Source organism: Penicillium maclennaniae (genome assembly GCF_028827695.1).
Source record: "Penicillium maclennaniae strain IBT 15551 chromosome Unknown utg000001l:1.0-3280838.0:1.0-3283122.0, whole genome shotgun sequence".
NCBI lineage: Eukaryota > Fungi > Ascomycota > Eurotiomycetes > Eurotiales > Aspergillaceae > Penicillium > Penicillium maclennaniae.
In genome coordinates this window covers 87614-105768 of record NW_026623213.1, presented here as the reverse complement: position 1 = coordinate 105768, position 18155 = coordinate 87614, and the positions used below count along the sequence as shown (strand labels likewise).

Genomic DNA, 18155 nt, shown 5'->3' with positions numbered 1-18155 from the left:
TCTGTTGGTGCCATTTTGCGTGACGAGCTGAAGTGGCAGAAAAGTAGAAAGAAGATCGGGCGCAAATGGAAGTCTGTGCGGGTCAAAGTGCGTTACGATCAACGCCATGTGGTGTTTCAGACCGGTCGTGCAGGTTCCGACTCAGTGAATTCCATCGTCTTTTTGATACAATTGGTCTCCTAAATTGACTAGGATGGCCCCCCAGACTCCAATGACTCAAGTTGGAAGAGGAAGCAGTTCAAAACGGCCCTTCAGACTACCCACTCCACTTCGGTCTCGACTGGATCCACGCATGGGTCGGAGGCGCTATTCAATTTTAATTCGCCCTGCTCTGGCTGGCTTACCTTTTCCTAGCTTTGGTAGCTTGTCTCCGCCTTCCAGTCGCGTTGGAGGCTTGGGACTGGCTCATTAATGGCTTTGGGCCAATGTTCCTTGGACCACGGTCACTTCATCATTGCTGTGAAAAATAAGTTATCGGGCGCAAGTCGATCCTGGACGCCCTGCTCGGCCGTAGACCCTGAAACAGAATGGGGTTCGTCTTGTAATTGAAATCCCGTTCGGCAGTGGCTGAAAAGTCCCGACTACATGTGGGGGTAGCTTCTCTCCTAATCCTAGTTTCTTTCTTCGCTTCTCCCTTTTCTTCCCACGGCCTTCTGCTTTCTTGAACATTGCAATCTGTTCGCCGACACTCTTTTATTTATTTTTTCTGGGATTCGAATTCTTTGTTTTCATTTTTCTACTTCCAGTCTTTTTACTCTTCTGCTCCATTCTGGTCCACCCTATCCGTGGTTGCGAACCCCTCGACCTTGGAACTCGGTCTGAAGCAAACGGGCACTGTACGCTTTCTGCAACGATGGTCCTTCTACCCTTTGTATGCTCAGTGCTCGCGTTTGTGGTGACTCGGGACTAACTGGCGTTTGACAGTACTTCTCAATAGCTCCGCGATTCGACTGAATCAATCCCCTGGCCTTGATTCGAATCCGCTGTGCGGCCTAGTCTAATACCACATACTTGTTTTCGCCCGACCCTCCTTTTATCTCGATACCCATATTGCGAATATTCTCTGTAATGATTCCGTCGCGAGTTCAGTTGTCGTGACCTCTTTGACCGCCATGTCGAGAACCACCACTCGATCAATTGCGAGCGCCGGCAGCGAGTCGATCGGAAGTCCGCGGGCGCGATCGACATCGGCGCGCGGAGAGCGCTCCTCTTCGAATCCGCCGTCTTTTTCCATCGATATGAACCATTACGATACTGCCCTACCCCCTATCAACTTCCACACTACACCCATTATACACCGCCGAACCGGGAGCACACTGAAAACTGTCATGCGCAAGATTTTCAATAGGAAAAGACAGAGCCAGGTCGACGATGTGGAAGAAAGTCCGCATGAAGCATACTACAATTCTTCCCCGTCGAGGCGATTGCCGCCATTGGGGGAATCATTCCTGGCTGTTCCCACACCATCAGAGTCCAAACGGAGTAGTCCACTCTCGGAGGAAAACCTGTCCCTCGCAGAAACACACTTGTCTCCGACTCGCTTGACTTCTCCAGGCTTTCCTGGCATGCCACCGCGCCGACGACGTGCTACCCTCCCCAGCGTGATATTCTCCGAGGACGAGTCCCGGATTGGGGTAGCATCGAGTGTTGTTTCTGCCATCTCCGATCCTCAGGAAGAACGTCTTATACCGGAGAGCCAACGCGAGCGCCGTATGATCCAGGCTCGAAGACGATCAAGAAGCATCAGCGCGATTGGTGATCTCGTAGATGAACCACCAATGTCTCACAATTGGCCGACCCGCACAGCTTCAATACCCAATTCCGTTCCCGACTCAAGATCCCCTCCTCACGAGGGAAGCTCTGCAAGTGATCACTCTGGTCGTCCGTCCACGGGGACTACGGTGACGAGCGTGACTAGAGTGTCCGCTGCACCGTCCATTCAGTCCGATCACCATGCAGACCTGATAAGTCTACCACCCAATGTGGGAAACTTGGTTCGGAGCATGCAGCAAGACGATGGCCTCACTGTGGAACAGCGTTTGAATACGCTGGAAGTAAAGATGATCGACCTGGAATTTGCCATTGCACGAATGCAGTCGAACTCAGTGGAACCTCAATCCACATCCCGTCGAAAACAAAGCCCATCCACAGAATCCTTCGCTCCCAATGCGCGCAGCAGACCTTCTGGTCTTTCAAGTACACCTGAACGTGACGAATCACCAAGTCCGTTGCCGTCTCTCCCCGTGCGCCCCACAAGCACCAGCACCATTCGCCCCGAGACAATGCACTCACGCACCCTTCGACCAGCCCCGTCTACCACATCCTTATCCGACTTCACAGGCGTGTCAATTGAACAATACAGCACCCTGGTGACGCTCCTCCGTCGCGAACAGACAGCCCGGCGGAACCTTGAAAGCCAAGTTTCCAACCTACGTGACGATATCCGCCATATCCAGCGGGCAGCATTGCAGTCTATGGAGATGGGCCAAATGTACCCAATCCATACAGTCGATTCGCATGAATTTCTTCGCTTCCGACGCGCACTCGATGATTCCGATTCCTCATCCCCCATCCGCATCGCCGGCAGGGACGGTAGTGACTCAGACTGGGATAAACCTGAAAGTTATGACCCCTTTGGACCTCCCAAGTGGGAGCAGGGGAAGCGTATTGTAACGGCGCCTATGATTTGACCCACCCTTCTCTTCCATCCTTTTTCTTTTCTTCATAATTTTTTTGCGAGTCTTGCAGGCCTTCCAGGCCTAATTGTGTTCGAGACGCTAGTAGAGCTGTCAGCTTTAAAATCTGCAAGTCAGATTTGTTCGGCTTTGGGGTAACATTGAATTCGATCAGATCGGCAGACCCCATCAATGAAAGCCTTTCCCAGAACGAACGGCTCTCAGACATCTTGAGTAGCAATTCCTCGCCCGAACCTCCAAGGAAACAACTACCCTCACGACAGGCTCAGTGAGCCGACTGGGCTCAAACACGATTTGCCCGGACCATCTCGCCAGGAGCTTTTGGCTTATCAATCTCTACTATGTACTCCCGGCAGGATCGGGGTTTTGGGACCTAGAATCAATGAATTAGTTCTCATAGACTCTTCGCTCCACTAGACTTCCTTCGTAGTTTACGACATAACAAAAGATCGGCATCACACGCCGAGTCGGTCACGTGAAGTTCCGTGCCTTAAGCATGCATAATCTCAAACACTTCTAGTGCCATTTGGATTGAGGTTACCGGCGTCCATACGACCCAGCCCGTCTGTCAAAGCCCATTCCCTCCTCCACGGCACTCGGAAAAGAAGATCAGCGGGTTCCAGCTGACCGGGACCCAGAACTGACAGACTCCGTCCAGATCTATGAAGCAGCTTCTTCATTCTCGGAAATCGGCCTGGGTCTATCCATAGGACCAGCTGCACACCGCTGCATGCCTCTTATCGATCCTCAGATCCGTGAAATCCATGACTCTATCGTGACTACCCACACCGATAGTCCGGGATATGAAGCGTATCGACAAACGTGGTTCGAGCTTGTTTGAGCTAGTGGGAAGAAAGAAAGGGACTTGCTTATGGATTTGAAGGCGACGCGCTCTGGACAGACGTCGGTTAGGAGGGCTGATTTCTTAGATGCACTGATCAGTTTGGTTCCGCGGGAGATCGTGCACTTTTGGAAAAGGCTGGATCGTCTGGTGGAAGAGGATGGGAAGGGTGTTATGGTGAGATTCGAGGATGGGAGTGAAGTTTTTGCGGATGTGGTCATTGGATGTGATGGGATTAAGTCGAGAGTTAAGGAGAATATATTTCCGGGCGAGCTGGATTTGATGCCAAGGTATAGTGGGATGTATGCTTATCGGGCTGTCTTTTGACATGGAGGATATGGTTGCTGCGGTCGGGGATCAGAGGGCTAGGGTTACGACTATGTATCTTGGAGATGGGGGTTACGGGATTTCATATCCGATTATGAGGGCTCAGAATGTGAATGTGGGTGTTATTATCTTAAGCAAGAAGTGGGACTGTGAGACTTGGGTGAGAAAGGCGAAAAGGGAGGACATGTTGAGGGATACAGAACATATGGGACGATATGTGAAGGCGCTAGTGGAGGTAAGTCGCTTGATTGCTTAGTTTGGTTTCCTTTTCTAATGTTTCGTTCTTTTTCAGCAAATGCCGGATCCTTCGCAGTGGGCTATTTTTGAACATCCCCATCTCTCCACGTTTGCCAAGTCGCAGGTTGCGATTCTTGGAGATGCGCCTCATACCTCTACTCCGCATCAGGGTGCGGGTGCTGGACAAGCTATCGAAGATGCACATGTCTTGTCAGAGCTTATCGGTGACAGTCGCGTTGAGGCTGCAGAAGATGTCGCGGCTGCATTCAAAGCCTTACGATGAGATACGTCGCCCGCGCAGTCAGCGGGTGATGACAAGTAGCAAGGAGAATGCTTCTCTCCTCTTTTTGTGCAAGGATGGTGTAGGATATGATGAAGAAAAGCTCAAAGCCATATTTCAGCAGCGTCTACATTGGCTTTGGAGTTTGGAAGTACAAGGCCAAGTGGAGCTAGCGAGAGAACAGATGACCGGCTATTTAAAATGCTGACAACAATTTAATATCTACTATAACTGCAGGGGAATGGATACTTGCGCCTTTCCGTGGCGTGATTCACGCTTTTGGTAAAAAGGCCGGGAGCTGTGAAGCCACACATGTGTCCAACGCTAGACATTTGTAGACGTGCTTTCCGCAGCCCCACACGCGAAGTAGCTCAGGTTTCAGGTAGTCAGCAATGGTACCCAAGATGAGGGGATGGGGGGGCCTCGGCTTGGTCTTCCATTCCAGAAATCACCTATAAAGTGTGCCTTATCCTTATTTCCATCCGCCTATGTGGTTCTAATTAACCGAAGATTCGAAATGGCCGACATTACCATTACTGATGACATGCTTAAGGGCCTTGAAGACAAGGTCATTTTGATCACCGGTATGTTTTGACCTGAAACCTGTGGTATGAACGCAGAAAATCTCACATCCTGTAGGGGGATCCTCTGGAATCGGCCGCGCAACTGCACAGCTGTGCCTCGACTTGGGCGCAAACGTCGTGATTGGAGATATCCAACCCCCCAACCCCGAGTTTGAGAAAAACGATAAGTTGAAGTTTTTGGAGGTCAACGTGACGGAATGGGAGAGTCTGCGGAACATGTTCGATAAAGCGAATGAGTGGTTTGGACGTATCGACCATGTTGTCGCCAACGCGGGAGTCGCCAACACTACCGACTTTCTTGACGTCACGCTCAATGAAGCCGGTCAGCTTGAGCCGCCCAATCTCCGAACTATCAATGTCAATTTGTTGGGCTCGATCTACACTCTTCGACTTGCCTCAGCCTATATGACCACTTTAGCGCGAGAGCGCCCCATCGGAAAAGGAAGCATTGTGCTCACTGCCTCCACTTCATCCTTCCAGACCTTTAGCTCGGGCGACTACACAATCACCAAACATGGGGTTCTAGGCATGATTCGTGGCCTTGTTAGTCTCTTGCAAGCCCGCAATATTCGACTGAATGCAGTTGCGCCTTCATGGACGGCTACTGGCCTTCTTCCACCGGAGTACATCGCCGCCATGGGCCCTTCGGTTCAGACTTCCGAAGCTGTGGCCCGGAGTGTAGCACTGCTGCTCGCTGAGGATCAAAGATACGGCGATGTCATATACAGCTGGGAGGGCAAATTCCGGGAGATCAATAACGCGGAGGAGGGACTTCTTGATGGGGCAGCCAAGCTCCTTGGAAACTTCGACAATGAGGAGAGTGTCATGCTGAAGTTGAGGGAAATGGTAGCAAAGGCAGCTTGTGCCTGAGTCATGTCATATACTTAACTACACCAATCGCACTATAGCTTCCAATCACAGAAAAGGCTGCCCTCTACACCTGGGCTCAAATGTTGCCAAAAGGAGACACTGGACTAATTCAGTGGAGCCGCTAGTATTCACGTACATTGGGGCTAGTAGGCATGGGTTACGTGGACCTCCGCTTTTAGCCTCAAAAGTCACTCGAATTATCCTCCGCGTAGCCTTGCCGCGGAATCCGGTGAATTCGGCTCTGAACGTCTCAACCATTTCTTCCTTTCTTCAACCATGTCGTTCGGTTCTTTGCTTGAGGTTTCGAATTTCTACGGAATTGAGGGCGCACCGGTGCTGAATATTCCCCTCTCGCTAGGTCTGGTGGGGCTTTTGGTCGTTCTGATTCTAGTGAGTTTAGTGAGTTATTGCCGCGATGCGATGACAAACCAAGAGTCACAGAAGCTAATCATCGCAGCTTATATATATTCATGGAAATGTCATCGCGACACTTGCCGTAACTCTGAGGCCTGACCCTGAAGCACTAGCGCACATTTCAAGGAAACGCCTCCGTGGTTTTTCAATATTCATCCTCCATCGACTTTTCAAGATTTTTTTTCCTCACCGGATTCTCCGTAAAGGGCGCCAATCTGTTATATTGCTTTGCCTTGAATATATCGACGGAATTGCTTCTCTCAAACTCTGAAGGTAGCCAACGTACACGCTATTCTCAATTCAGACTCTTTAATTCCAATCTATCAACGTGTTTTCAGTTGGTCAACATGGTCCAGGACGTTCTCGGCTGTCTTGCTGTATAGCACAGTTTCAAGCACATGCTTCTACCTCCCGGCTTGCATCATTCGTCTGTCGGATATTTGGGAAAGAGAGCTTGATCTTTCCATGGAGATGCAGACCTGTGCTATTTTGCTCATCATTGCTATGCTTTATTTCGGAGCCGTTGTTCCAGCATATGCCATCTTTCTTCGCGTTGCTGCCTACAATTGTCCCGAGGAAAAGAGGAACAGACCCGCTGGCATTAAAAGTGCTTGGAACAGCCTTCCATCGTCGAACCTATTGAGTTTCTACAAATCGCTTGCATTGGTTCTTGCTATGGAGTTCGGTGTCACTATTGTCATTTTCATGCTCACGCTCGCGCATTTCCCCGTCTACCATCACGATGACGTTGCACAACTCTTTGTCAAATATCTTGGGTGAAATGACTACATGGACGGTAGGGAACCTACATATAGGCCAGATTGGGAGTCCATCTTATGATAGCTTGATATTGGAAATCTTCAAGTCCATGCCTATGCCAAGTCTGTAAATCTAGTGGCCGGATTGATCAGCAGGCCATCCAAATCACGCATATTATATGCTCTATTTTCATCGTCAGTGATCGGCATCGATTCTGGCATATTCGCGAGGCGACTCGTATATCCACGTCTTGGATTATAGAAAAAGTTACGGAGCCACTGAGACCATAAAACAGTAAGGGAAGGACGAGAATGACAATCTGAGAACCCCTATCCAATGCAGCTCCGATAAGACAGTTATACTTGTTGCGTACTCCAGGCATTCGGCGACGAAGCCAAGGCAGAACTACCGGGAACAGATCGCGAACAGACCATCGGGCGTACTAGAATGACCTTTGAGAAGACATTATCTTAGATTGATCTCTAGGTATTCTTTCGATCAGATTGTGAGGCTGATACAAGAAGGATAGTCGTCGTATTGGAGAATGTGATCTTTCATACCGATCATGTAAAAAAAGATGACAGACATGACGCTGATAGTTCTCCAATCTAGGGCTTGACATGAGGCACCGCGGCGGTTCTGACAGTCCCATCCTTGCTTTGCCCTAGGAAGGTACATATATTGCCTTATAATAGCACGACGTGAAGATTTCAAAGAGTGCCCAAAACTGGCGAAGATATATTTATTTGGCACAAAAGGCCCCGTCTCCACCCATAATCCTATAGTACAGTACAAAGCCGCAGTATATTTATTGTAATTGATGAAAGGTACTTCGAAAGCATTTGAGTGCTCAATTTTCTCCCAAAGTTGAATAAAAGCCATTAGAAGGTGGCATATGCTCGATACAACGTCATTCCCACGTCTGTCGAGAACTTCAACTCTGCGGATCTTGCAGCAAAGTAAACACTTCCTTCGCTGATTTGGTGGACAGATCCATCGCCCACATTCATTGTGCCCGAACCTTGAGTTACGATCAGGATACTGGGACTTTCAAGAACCCGATGAGCCTCAGCTTCCTTGGAAGACAAAGCGACACCGAGAACATTGAATTCGCTGAATGGAGGCGCATACTCGTTGGTCCGCCCCTTTGATCCAATCTGGCTCTTCTTCTTCACAAGTACAGATTCTGCCGGGCTGTGGGGTTGGAAAGTAAGGGCCTTTGAAAATAGCTCAACATCATCACGATCGGGGCGTGGGCAGAAGCCTGTGTTCAAGACATTGTCAGATCGCGCCATGCATTCCATAATGTCTCCAGATAGGTATGCATGGAGGCTGTCAGCTGGGACACACAGAGCTTCCCCGGGCTCCAAGATAATGTAATTCATCAAGAGTGTGGCGACCAAAATTCCATTGTCTGATTTGGAATATTGCTCGTCAAGCCGACGAAGAAGTGATGGAATACGATAATCATTTCCAAATTCCGACAGTGGACTATTTTGTAGCTCTGTAACCGTCTTTGATACGGTGTCCGGGGGTAGGCTTAGCAGATTCGAGCAGAGCTGCCGTAAAACTTCGTCATCAAAGGTCTCGTGCTTTGGCACAAATTCCTCCAATGGTTTCAAGCGCATTAGCTCAGCGATATCATTGAGGCGTTTGAACCCAACAAATGATTCAAAGCGAGACAAGGCAATCGCAATCTCGGGTTTGTGGTTGGTGTCTCCAAACTTTTCAGGGTTCTCCTTGTGCAATTGTTCGGCTAGTTTCTTGTCCGGATGAATTTGAAGTGGAAGTGCTTTCGAGAAAGATAGAATCTGGTCATGATTAGTCATTACCGTCTTTCAGAGATGTTGTACTAAGTCTCACCTTCGGAAGGAAAGGAATGTCGGGACCATATCTACGGCAAACCGACTCCCCAACTAGATCGGGGTTTTTCTTGAGATAGTCGAAGAGGGATTCGCCTGTAGCACGAACCCGCGATGGAACAGTAGGATATGTACCCATCCACATCTTCATGGTATTAGCGCTCATTCTCGCTTTTGTACTAACGGACAAAAGTACTCACCTCGGAGTAGGTCTCTGAATCGTTCAGCTCTCCTGCATCAGGCATATGCGACCACAATCGCCCTGCTAGAGAATCTTTCCCGGATTTTCCCCATGGGTCATGCTGAAATTTTTTGCTTATTAGATCCTGCCAGTATGTTCCGGTCGCAAAGAGTCTTTCTCACCTTGCAATCGCATACAAGTTGCAATACTCCGTCAGCCATTGTTGGTAGTTCAGCTGTCCGTGAATTTTAAAACGCAAATTTCACTTTTCTTCAAAGGAGATCCGTTGCCATTTAACTAGGACTACTTGATTTAATTTGGATTACTAAGTTGTTTGACTAGATTGGTAACTGGATTCATTACATAGATCTGTCGTCATCTACCGTGGTCACGAACAAGTATCTTTAGCTGGAACACCGTTTTTCGGAGGCAAACTCTATCTCCAACATGCGGGGAGAAGTTTCTCGCGACGAAAAAATTAGTCCACATTATGATACTGCTGTCATATTGGCGTCAGATCTGACCGTGACATAGCAATACCAAGCGAATGATTCTGAATAATTCCTGACGGATTCAGACCAATTTTTCAGGGTCTAATCTGTTATCAGAGAAGCCAACAATCAGCTTCCCTCGTCGACAAGTATTTGCGGCTTGTCACAAACACACATTTGAACTGTTTGGAAGCAAGAAGCACATTCAAGCATCCAAATGAAATTCGGACATTATAGAGGGTTTTCTTGTCACGGCTACGTTGGTGATTAGTCCTTCACCCGCTTCCATTTGCCGTGGTGAGGTCCTTTAGCAACAGGCTTTCATTTCTCTGCGGGAACACAGGGTAAAAGGATTGTGACCTGCAATGAAATTATTCGGCCCCCTGAGATATTGGCCGAAAGTGTGGTGCTACCTGCATGTTCCAAATTCGCCTAAGTTGGCGGGAAAACATCGGTCGGATAAGGCTGTCTCGAACGATAATCTTTATCGAACAGTTGAAAATCTAGTGCAGGTCCTCCGCAACTTTATCGGCATAGTTTAGACTAGTCTAGTGATTCGTCTAGTGATCGTCGGTCGATAGCTGGGCCTCGACATACCATTGGCGGGATGAAGAAAGCCACCACACCGGTCTCGAACGCGTCGGCAATACCGTTTCGAAGATTGTTCGAAATTACGCTCGCAGGTTTTGATGCCAAGTCACTTTGATTCCAATCCGCAGAAAACTTGATGAAATCCCGATAATCCGGAAAGGTGAGCTTCTTGCATAGCCAGCTCTAGCCCCAATGTCACTTTTGCATCTTCTAAAAAGCAAAACAAGTTTTGAAGTTGAAGGACGGAAAATATCTTCAAGCAGGATATGGACATAGGAAGCTGTAGACTGTTGCCGGATTAGAAACATGGCCAAACGTCATTCTGACGAGAGTGACCGCCCTGATCCAAAACATGTTTATATAGAATACCAAGAGCAGCCATTTCGAAATCAAAGATATCGACCCTTCCTATCATACATATTGCGTCTTATTCGTTTAAGATATCCAATTGCTATTTACTGCAGTCGTCAGCAAAAAAAAATCACAAACATGCAGCAGGAAGTGGAAAAGCCTTCCCGGGGGCCCCAAGCCCAGTTCCAGCAGGGTAAGTTGACTTCATTAAGTAATATCAATCTTTCGTTCTCATGAAAATTATAGGCCATCAAATCCCTGTGGAGCATCACAACAAGCCTGGCTTGCAGGCTGAGATGGAGAACCCAAAGCCTGTATCAAGCAAAGTGCCAACTGAAGATGGCGGGTACCAGACCTACAAAGCGGCTGGCAAGCTTTCAGGAAAGAAGGCCATCATCACTGGTGGCGATTCAGGAATTGGTCGCGCCATCGCCATTCTTTTTGCAATGGAAGGAGCTTCTAGTTTGATCACATATCTTCCTGAAGAGGAGAAAGATGCGCAGGAGACGAAGCGACGAGTGGAAGAAATCGGACAAGCATGCCATTGCTTTGCAACTGATCTCCGCGAAAAGAAGAATTGTCAGAAGGTGGTCGACACAGCCCTCGAGACCTTAGGTGGCATCGATATTCTTGTCAATAACGCTGGCACTCAAACGATGATCGATGATATCAAGGATTTGGAAGAGTATGTTGTATCATCCATTCATCACCTTCACTTTTACTGATTCAAATCGCACAGGTCTCAATGGGAGAGCACATTCGATACCAACATTCATCCCATCTTCTATCTGTCGAAGTATTCGCTGCCCCATATGAAGAGTGGCTCGACGATTATCAACTGTGCTTCTGTTAATCATTACATTGGTCGACCCGACCTGCTTGACTACACTGCAACAAAAGGTGCGATTGTTGCGTTCACCAGAGGATTGTCCAATCAGCAGGTTAAGAATGGAATCCGAGTGAACTGTGTGTGTCCTGGACCGAGTGAGTTTTTCAAGTTCTCCTGGTTTACCCTTTCAATTCTAATAAATTATAGTTTGGACCCCTTTGATCCCAGCAACCATGAATTCTTCTGCACAAGACCAATTCAGTGGCACACCAATGGGTCGCCCAGGCCAACCTAGTGAGGTTGCGACTTGCTTTGTCTTCCTCGCAAGCCAAGACAGCAGCTTCATCTCCGGCCAATCTTTGCACCCGAACGAGAGGAGTTGTGATCAATGGCTAAGCTTCTGAAACCAACTGGAAGTTTGCATTACGAGACATGAAAAATGGAAAGAAAAATGAAGTACTATGGATCTGAAAGTTATGTTGTTACACAATGGCTCTCTATGACTTGTTTATAAATTGGAACCATTTTGTTGTACGCCGATTTGTATGTCGTGCTGGACAATAAGACCTCGAGCAATCCTTTAATTCCATACATTTGGCATCCGCGAATCAATACTAGTTCAAAAACTCCTATTTCTAAGCTCTAGTTTAAATTCAACATATCGCATTATAACCGCATTGTACAAGACGAAAGTCTCTTGCAAACATGTGTTGAATAATCACAGGTTCAATCTGTGAATTTGTGAATTCAACACTCCCCCGAAACCTGAGAACCCTAATGAAGACAAACACTGAAAAGATAGTTGTTAATCTGAGATTTACAAGGAAAGGAGAAGATCAATCATTCGTGAATATTGTTTCGAGAACAAGATTATCTACCCGCGACACCTTCACAGCTTTGCAATAGTCTCTCCATACTTTGCATAGCCCGTTTCGCATAGTCTCCCATTCCTTCGGTCGTTCCTGTAGTAGCGTTTCCATCGAAGATCTCCATAGAAAACCAACCCCGGAAACCAGTCTTCAACACTGCCCTAGCTACCTCTTCAATCGGCAGATACCCCCCATCATATGGCATAGGCCGGAAGTCATGGCTCCAGCGTGCGCGCGGCCATAGACCATCCAGCCGTTTGTTTTCAATGGGCGTCTGAGGTTTTCTTGCGTCCGATATTTGCAATAAGTAAATCTTTTCCTTGGGCACAGTCGAAGCTAGCCTGTTCATGCTCTCAAGGAATCGACGGTTCAAATCTTCGATAGATGCATCCATGATCCGTCCGGAAGATGTTGTAGGATCACCCCATTCAGAGCCAGCAGTCTGGAAGGTATCCAAGCATAGACCAATGTTTGGGCGATCAACTTTGGCAACAATGTGCCAGATATCTTCCCATGTCGGGGCGTGAGTCGACCAGCACCAATTTTCGTAAGCGAGGCGCTTGTTGTGGCGCGCGAGTAGATCACAAAGGATACGGAGGTCGGAGATGATATCTTCGGGGTCTTTTGAAAGCTCGCTTACGGGAATATCGGTTGAACCAACCTTTTATTTGATAAGCGTCGCTGTACACACAAAAACAAGAAGAGAATCCAGCTTACCTGCAGGATATCCGTCTCCACAGCATCCATGATTTCAACCCAGCCCTTCCGCTCTTGCGAATGCATCTTTTCTTTCTTGCGAGTCCCGCGGCCAGCCCTCGAAATTGGCAAAAGGCTGGAGCATCATAACTTTCAGGTTTTTGGCCTCGCATAGCTGGCGAATATCCTTCGCGACAGTGACCAGCTCGGCATAATCATCTGTCGCAATCTTGTGGCCGAGTAACTGCGAACCGTAATTAATAATGTCTGGGAATGCAAGCTCTATCGCAGCAAATCCGGCATTACTGATGGCTTCGAGTTTCCGCGGTAGGGTATCGGCTGGGGTATTGCCAATTGAGCATGTCGCATAGGAGAGAGGGACACTTTTGACACTTTCTTTGAGATTTTTATCCATTTTGCTTATTGGATCCTGCACAATGTGCTTGGTTTTGGCTTGGAAGATGTAGATGTAAATACGGGCAAGATGTGCTCAATGTGACGTATAAGGGATGATGTAACATTGGCAGCCATCCTGAAATAGTGAACTTTTCCATGAACGCCCTCTTTTATCGAGGGCCATTCGAAACTAAGATGAATACAAGCATTACATTTATTGACTAATCGATCCTACAGTAGATCCTGAATAATGAAAAATTTCTGGAAATTCTGCCGACGCCGGTCTTTGACGGCGTCCTAGATTAGTCACCACGGGTAAAAGGGTAAAAGCGCACAGGCAATACGTTTCACTTTCTTTTCACGACGGACGAGGATAATTGTTGAATAGGCCGATACGGTCACTATTACAGACCTCCTGAAAGTGACTTGCAGGTGTGTCATTGCCTACTTCTATCAAGCTTTTTACTGGCTTGGTTACAGAAACCCACGTTGCAGCATATGTCATTTATTTGTGCCGAATAGGTCAAATCATGAAAATGAGTGCCTTACACCGTAGGACGATTGTCAGTAATTCTGTAAAGATATTATTTCAATCAAGCAGCTGTGGGGATTCCGATGAGCAAGGATCTGGTCAATTATTTAACGTGACATTACAGGATTTGGGGCAGATCGGCCAAGCGGAGTGGCTGCGCCATCAAGTTTCGATCATACTTTCGGGGGGAATATTACCGTCATCTCCCGATCGACGACTGATCGTAACATGTTTGTTACCCAGTCCTTCTGGGGTTTTCCCTGAAGAATGATGTGTCGGTTACTCTTGCCGGCCAATAGGTAGAGAACCCTGTGGTACCACTGCAATCATGTACCTGTGTGGAAGGCGCACACAACGGAAATAGGTCCAACAAAACCCTGTAAGTTCATGACATCAACACTACCCATCGGACATGATCAGATCGTCAAGCTGGCAGGAGACTTGACGGGGTTTTATTGGCGGGAAAAGAGCATCATCAAGAATGTTCACGGCGATTAGAAAAGGCCCAAAAGCAGGGCTGTTTAAGGCAACTCCGCGCAAGACCATTCCAACCCAAATATGATCTCGAGGCACGCCGCTCATATCAGAAGACGAGCATTATATTCTCCTTTTCCAATTTCCCTCGTGAAGACAAACCGATATCTTACTCAAGGGTCCCACTGCCGCTTTACGACTACCAGTATGGCCTCCTCTAGCGATAGTGCTGACCGCATGCCGTCTCTCGAAAACCATCCCGAGAACACGTTCAAGGATGAAGATCCTAGCAATCGCGCGCCATATGCCCAGCAGCCGCTAGAAGAGTTCGGCGAGGTCAAATGGCGCGCTCATTGTCAATGTGGCAAGGTATCGTACAAGTTGAGACGCGAGCGACCGCTGAACGCCAAGTTCTGTCATTGTCGCCATTGCCAAGTGATGCACGGCGCACCCTTCCAGTGGGCAGCCATCTTCCCGAAGGATGATATTCGGTTCGATAATGGAACAAGCAATCTGTCGTTCTATGCAGCCCGAGAGAAAAACTCCAGATATCAAACGCCCACGAAAGTTTCCTGCTCTTTCTGTCGGACACCGATCATGGATGAAGGCCGCAACATGTGTTTATTGTTCCCGCAATTGATTGACTTTTCCCACTCGCCAGAAGAGCAGCGGGAGCGAATTGCAACATTCTTACCATCGTGAGTATCATTTCTATCTCTGAAGGAGTCCGTCTAATTGTGATGAATAGATGCCACATCTTCTATGAACATCGGTTGAGGGATATTTACGACGGAATTCCCAAGTGGAAAGGCATCGACGAGGATAGCGAGCGTCTGGATGACAGTGGAAAGCCTCTTGAGGATTCAAAGGAGTAACATAGCGTTCGCGCATAGTGTAAATCTAGAAGGATATCCAATTCAAATTCTTCAGTGCATACAGTGCAGTCAATCTGTGACTTGGCTCAGTCAACACATGCGTAGCAAGTACTTTCTGGACTCATGGGCCAGGCTTTAGCGCGACTTCAGTGTACCACAATAAGTCGATAATATGTAGGCCCTTTGATGTCGTAAATTTTTGGTTTATCTTGTGTAGAATCTTGTGAAGATGACCGGAAAATTGGTTTCAAAGGACAACTAGTCGTTTACGCAGCAATACGTAGCGTTTTGATTAGAGCATTCTTCGCGTTCGACGCTTTGATACGGCCCGCTTCTCATGAGAACTTGTCTCATTTCAAGCTCGGGTTGGGGGATCTTTTCTCGTCAACCGGAGTTAGTATGGCACTAGATGATACTTCCATTTGAGAAATGCTGCCTGGACAACGTAACCCGGCGAAAGGTACTAATGCTATAGTCACCGCTGCAAGTCAGCAAGCATAGGCTCTGCTGCAGCAGGAATAGCTTCAGAACTATTATGTATCAACTTTAAAATGCTGCTGTAGCCTATTCATTACTGCTTACACTCATCCGCTTCTGGCCACTTAACTTCCAGTAGTTGTCTTAAACGCTAGATCTTGGCCGGTACCTTTGCTACATGATTGGTTCAAAGAAAGGTAAACCGTACCCAATCGCAAGCCTGAACTTGGTGAAGCATCAAATCATTCTTACCTCATTATGTTGCATGTTCCATCAGAACAGTGATATCCCATCTAGAAGTACTTCAATTTGACTCTGCTTATGGTGACCTCGGAAGAAACGAACATCAACTTCTATTATCGTCTGTCGAGCTCACACCTCTGCGCCATCCCAAATAATCGGCAAAGTCCTGAACCTTTTACTTTCGGAGAATATGAAGCTACCAATCCGAGCATCTTCTGTCGGTGCTTTAGCAGTACAGCCATTACGGCCGGTAGCGACGAGGACCTCGTGCTCCAAACCCCTGTATAATACTCGAAGGGGCTACACCGTTGGTGACAAGGCAAAGGAGAAAGAGCCCGGCGGCCAGCGACAGTAAGTTCATCAATGCTGTGCTCGTCAAGTTTTTCAAAAAAGCTCCGAGACTGATCTCAAGACTTCGATTCAGACTCATCATGGCTGCGTGTCTAGCCATACCAGCATTTGGCATCCTGTGGCTACGGGGCGGCAAAGAAGACATCAGCGGTGCTGGCCGCGGTGCCAATCAAGAGTACAAAGAACACGCTGAGGGCAATGAATAAAAGCGACACCTGGAAGTGTCTCCCGTGAATATTTACTATATTCCAAACATTTAACAAGGAAATTTTGATCACATAGACTGTAACTCTATTGAATTGTACAGTCACTGTCGCCACACCTCGGCCTATTTGAGCATTGAGCTTCCTCATCAGTGTCATTCACGTGGGTCCGTAAAGCCTCAAGGCCCCTTGTCCCATTATCTCGGTCTCATAGAAACATCCAATACATAGCTCTGTCACTCGCCTCTTTCCCTAAACACAAGCTTCTCAGAACAAGTATCAAATCAGTACTGTCCCATGACGAGTTTCATAAGGAGAGACCTCTGTAGCAGGCTCTCCGCAACGTGGCCTCATAAGAAGAGCCTACCAAGATTCAAGTAACGATCGCCCAGAAGAATTCAGGTCGGGCGAGACCATACAACCAACTCACTTTGGTCCCACTTTGGCGGGGCTCCCGTCGACCTCAGTGTTACCTCAGCATGACTACATCTTATGGTCTGGTTGTACCCCACACCGGGGTAGGTCAATAGCTTTCACAGGCGATCTGTGATCTCCATCCAAGAAATGCAGGTCATGGTTATATGAATCACATGTATGCGCTTTATCTCTAAACCGGTTTCCATAATGCGCAGGGTTGGATTTGATGTCACCATAGTCGTGTCCTGACGAGCGCGAAACGCCACGTTTCACGTTCCTTGTTCTCAAGCCTGTCTTATTCTTGAATATCGATATGAATGTGACGTGATATCTTTGTAGATAACAGGATAGACTGGAGCAAGGCAACAGGTTGGCTGACCTCGGGGGAGGTCTTGGAAGTGGCAAACCTGAAGCCACTTGGCTATATTAAGCACTGAAGGGCCCAGCTTTGCACTTTCATCGAAATCATTTTGTCAAGCATATTGATTCACAACATTTTTAACATTCACAATGGAAACCGCTAAGGTTCGCAGACGGATACTTCCTGCTCTGCATCTCGCTGACTGAAACACTTAGAACGCCGCGAACTACGTCTCCGAGAGTGTCAAGGGCACCACCAACGAGGGAGCCAAGGAGGCAAACAAGAACGTTGCCAAGGACTCCGACGCAAGCCTCGGCACTCGCGCAAGCGCAGCCAAAGACGCCGCTCTCAACAAGAAGGACGAGACCATGCACAACACCAAGGCTGACGCCAACAAGGGTAAGTCGTCAATGTGCTGATTCCAGTACGATCACATATTAATTAATTCATCAGAGGCTGCGAAGCACTAAGGATCGTCAGATCTAGACATGTATTATATGGAAGTCTTATGAAGTGTGACACTAGTCAACATGCTGTGTACATATGTTCAAATATAACAATACCTAAATATCCGCACTATTATCAAATTTCTGAAGTTTCCATAGGGGTCATCAATTCTTTGAGTAGCAAATTGTCTGTCTCATGGCTTTTAACCGTCAAGCCTTGTGCCTCATGCATTCATTATGCCTTTCGATGAAGACTTGTGAGGCAAATCACTCTTTATCGCTATTGAGCAGTGTGATTGAGTAACCACAACTTCGCGACTGACACTTAACTAAATTTACTCCCTAGGAGTTTGATTGGCAATAAAAATACCTCTCTCGGAGTGATCTTCACCATCGTCCAAGAAAGAATCCCCTGGCCTCATCGGCCCCTCACCAGCCCCTCACCAGCCGCTTCCCATTGATCCTCTTTTACTGAACGCCGAGTCTATGTGTTGTGCACGAT

At 47.6% G+C, this 18155-nt stretch overlaps 10 protein-coding genes across 10 annotated transcripts; 8 read left to right on the top strand and 2 right to left on the bottom strand.

Annotated features, from left to right (window-relative positions):
• Window positions 1-1112: 1112 nt before the first annotated feature.
• N7477_000031 (uncharacterized protein) lies at window positions 1113-2690 on the top strand (the record flags this gene model as incomplete). Its single annotated transcript, XM_056961694.1, has 1 exon — window positions 1113-2690. The coding sequence occupies one exon, from the start codon at window positions 1113-1115 to the stop codon at window positions 2688-2690; it is 1578 nt and encodes a 525-aa protein (XP_056826697.1).
• A 1175-nt stretch (window positions 2691-3865) lies between these two features.
• N7477_000030 (uncharacterized protein) lies at window positions 3866-4384 on the top strand (the record flags this gene model as incomplete). Its single annotated transcript, XM_056961693.1, has 2 exons — window positions 3866-4099; window positions 4157-4384. 2 exons carry the CDS (start codon window positions 3866-3868, stop codon window positions 4382-4384), a joined length of 462 nt encoding a protein of 153 aa, XP_056826696.1.
• Window positions 4385-4898: 514 nt separating this feature from the next.
• N7477_000029 (uncharacterized protein) lies at window positions 4899-5835 on the top strand (the record flags this gene model as incomplete). Its single annotated transcript, XM_056961692.1, has 2 exons — window positions 4899-4965; window positions 5021-5835. The coding sequence occupies 2 exons, from the start codon at window positions 4899-4901 to the stop codon at window positions 5833-5835; spliced, it is 882 nt and encodes a 293-aa protein (XP_056826695.1).
• Window positions 5836-6714: 879 nt separating this feature from the next.
• Window positions 6715-7029, top strand: N7477_000028 (uncharacterized protein; the record flags this gene model as incomplete). The annotated part of the gene is made up of 1 exon (XM_056961691.1): window positions 6715-7029. The coding sequence occupies one exon, from the start codon at window positions 6715-6717 to the stop codon at window positions 7027-7029; it is 315 nt and encodes a 104-aa protein (XP_056826694.1).
• Window positions 7030-7889: 860 nt separating this feature from the next.
• Window positions 7890-9272, bottom strand: N7477_000027 (uncharacterized protein; the record flags this gene model as incomplete). Its single annotated transcript, XM_056961690.1, has 4 exons — window positions 7890-8819; window positions 8872-9015; window positions 9071-9196; window positions 9249-9272. The coding sequence occupies 4 exons, from the start codon at window positions 9270-9272 to the stop codon at window positions 7890-7892; spliced, it is 1224 nt and encodes a 407-aa protein (XP_056826693.1).
• Window positions 9273-10622: 1350 nt separating this feature from the next.
• On the top strand, window positions 10623-11717 carry N7477_000026 (oxidoreductase, short-chain dehydrogenase/reductase family; the record flags this gene model as incomplete). Its single annotated transcript, XM_056961689.1, has 4 exons — window positions 10623-10677; window positions 10731-11169; window positions 11224-11468; window positions 11521-11717. The coding sequence occupies 4 exons, from the start codon at window positions 10623-10625 to the stop codon at window positions 11715-11717; spliced, it is 936 nt and encodes a 311-aa protein (XP_056826692.1).
• A 466-nt stretch (window positions 11718-12183) lies between these two features.
• On the bottom strand, window positions 12184-13293 carry N7477_000025 (sugar phosphate isomerase/epimerase family protein; the record flags this gene model as incomplete). The annotated part of the gene is made up of 3 exons (XM_056961688.1): window positions 12184-12843; window positions 12900-12974; window positions 13030-13293. 3 exons carry the CDS (start codon window positions 13291-13293, stop codon window positions 12184-12186), a joined length of 999 nt encoding a protein of 332 aa, XP_056826691.1.
• Window positions 13294-14487: 1194 nt separating this feature from the next.
• On the top strand, window positions 14488-15155 carry N7477_000024 (GFA family protein; the record flags this gene model as incomplete). Its single annotated transcript, XM_056961687.1, has 2 exons — window positions 14488-14978; window positions 15029-15155. The coding sequence occupies 2 exons, from the start codon at window positions 14488-14490 to the stop codon at window positions 15153-15155; spliced, it is 618 nt and encodes a 205-aa protein (XP_056826690.1).
• Window positions 15156-16065: 910 nt separating this feature from the next.
• Window positions 16066-16432, top strand: N7477_000023 (uncharacterized protein; the record flags this gene model as incomplete). The annotated part of the gene is made up of 2 exons (XM_056961686.1): window positions 16066-16226; window positions 16300-16432. The coding sequence occupies 2 exons, from the start codon at window positions 16066-16068 to the stop codon at window positions 16430-16432; spliced, it is 294 nt and encodes a 97-aa protein (XP_056826689.1).
• Window positions 16433-17356: 924 nt separating this feature from the next.
• On the top strand, window positions 17357-17677 carry N7477_000022 (Glucose-repressible protein; the record flags this gene model as incomplete). The annotated part of the gene is made up of 3 exons (XM_056961685.1): window positions 17357-17371; window positions 17423-17606; window positions 17661-17677. The coding sequence occupies 3 exons, from the start codon at window positions 17357-17359 to the stop codon at window positions 17675-17677; spliced, it is 216 nt and encodes a 71-aa protein (XP_056826688.1).
• Between the last annotated feature and the right edge of the window lie 478 nt (window positions 17678-18155).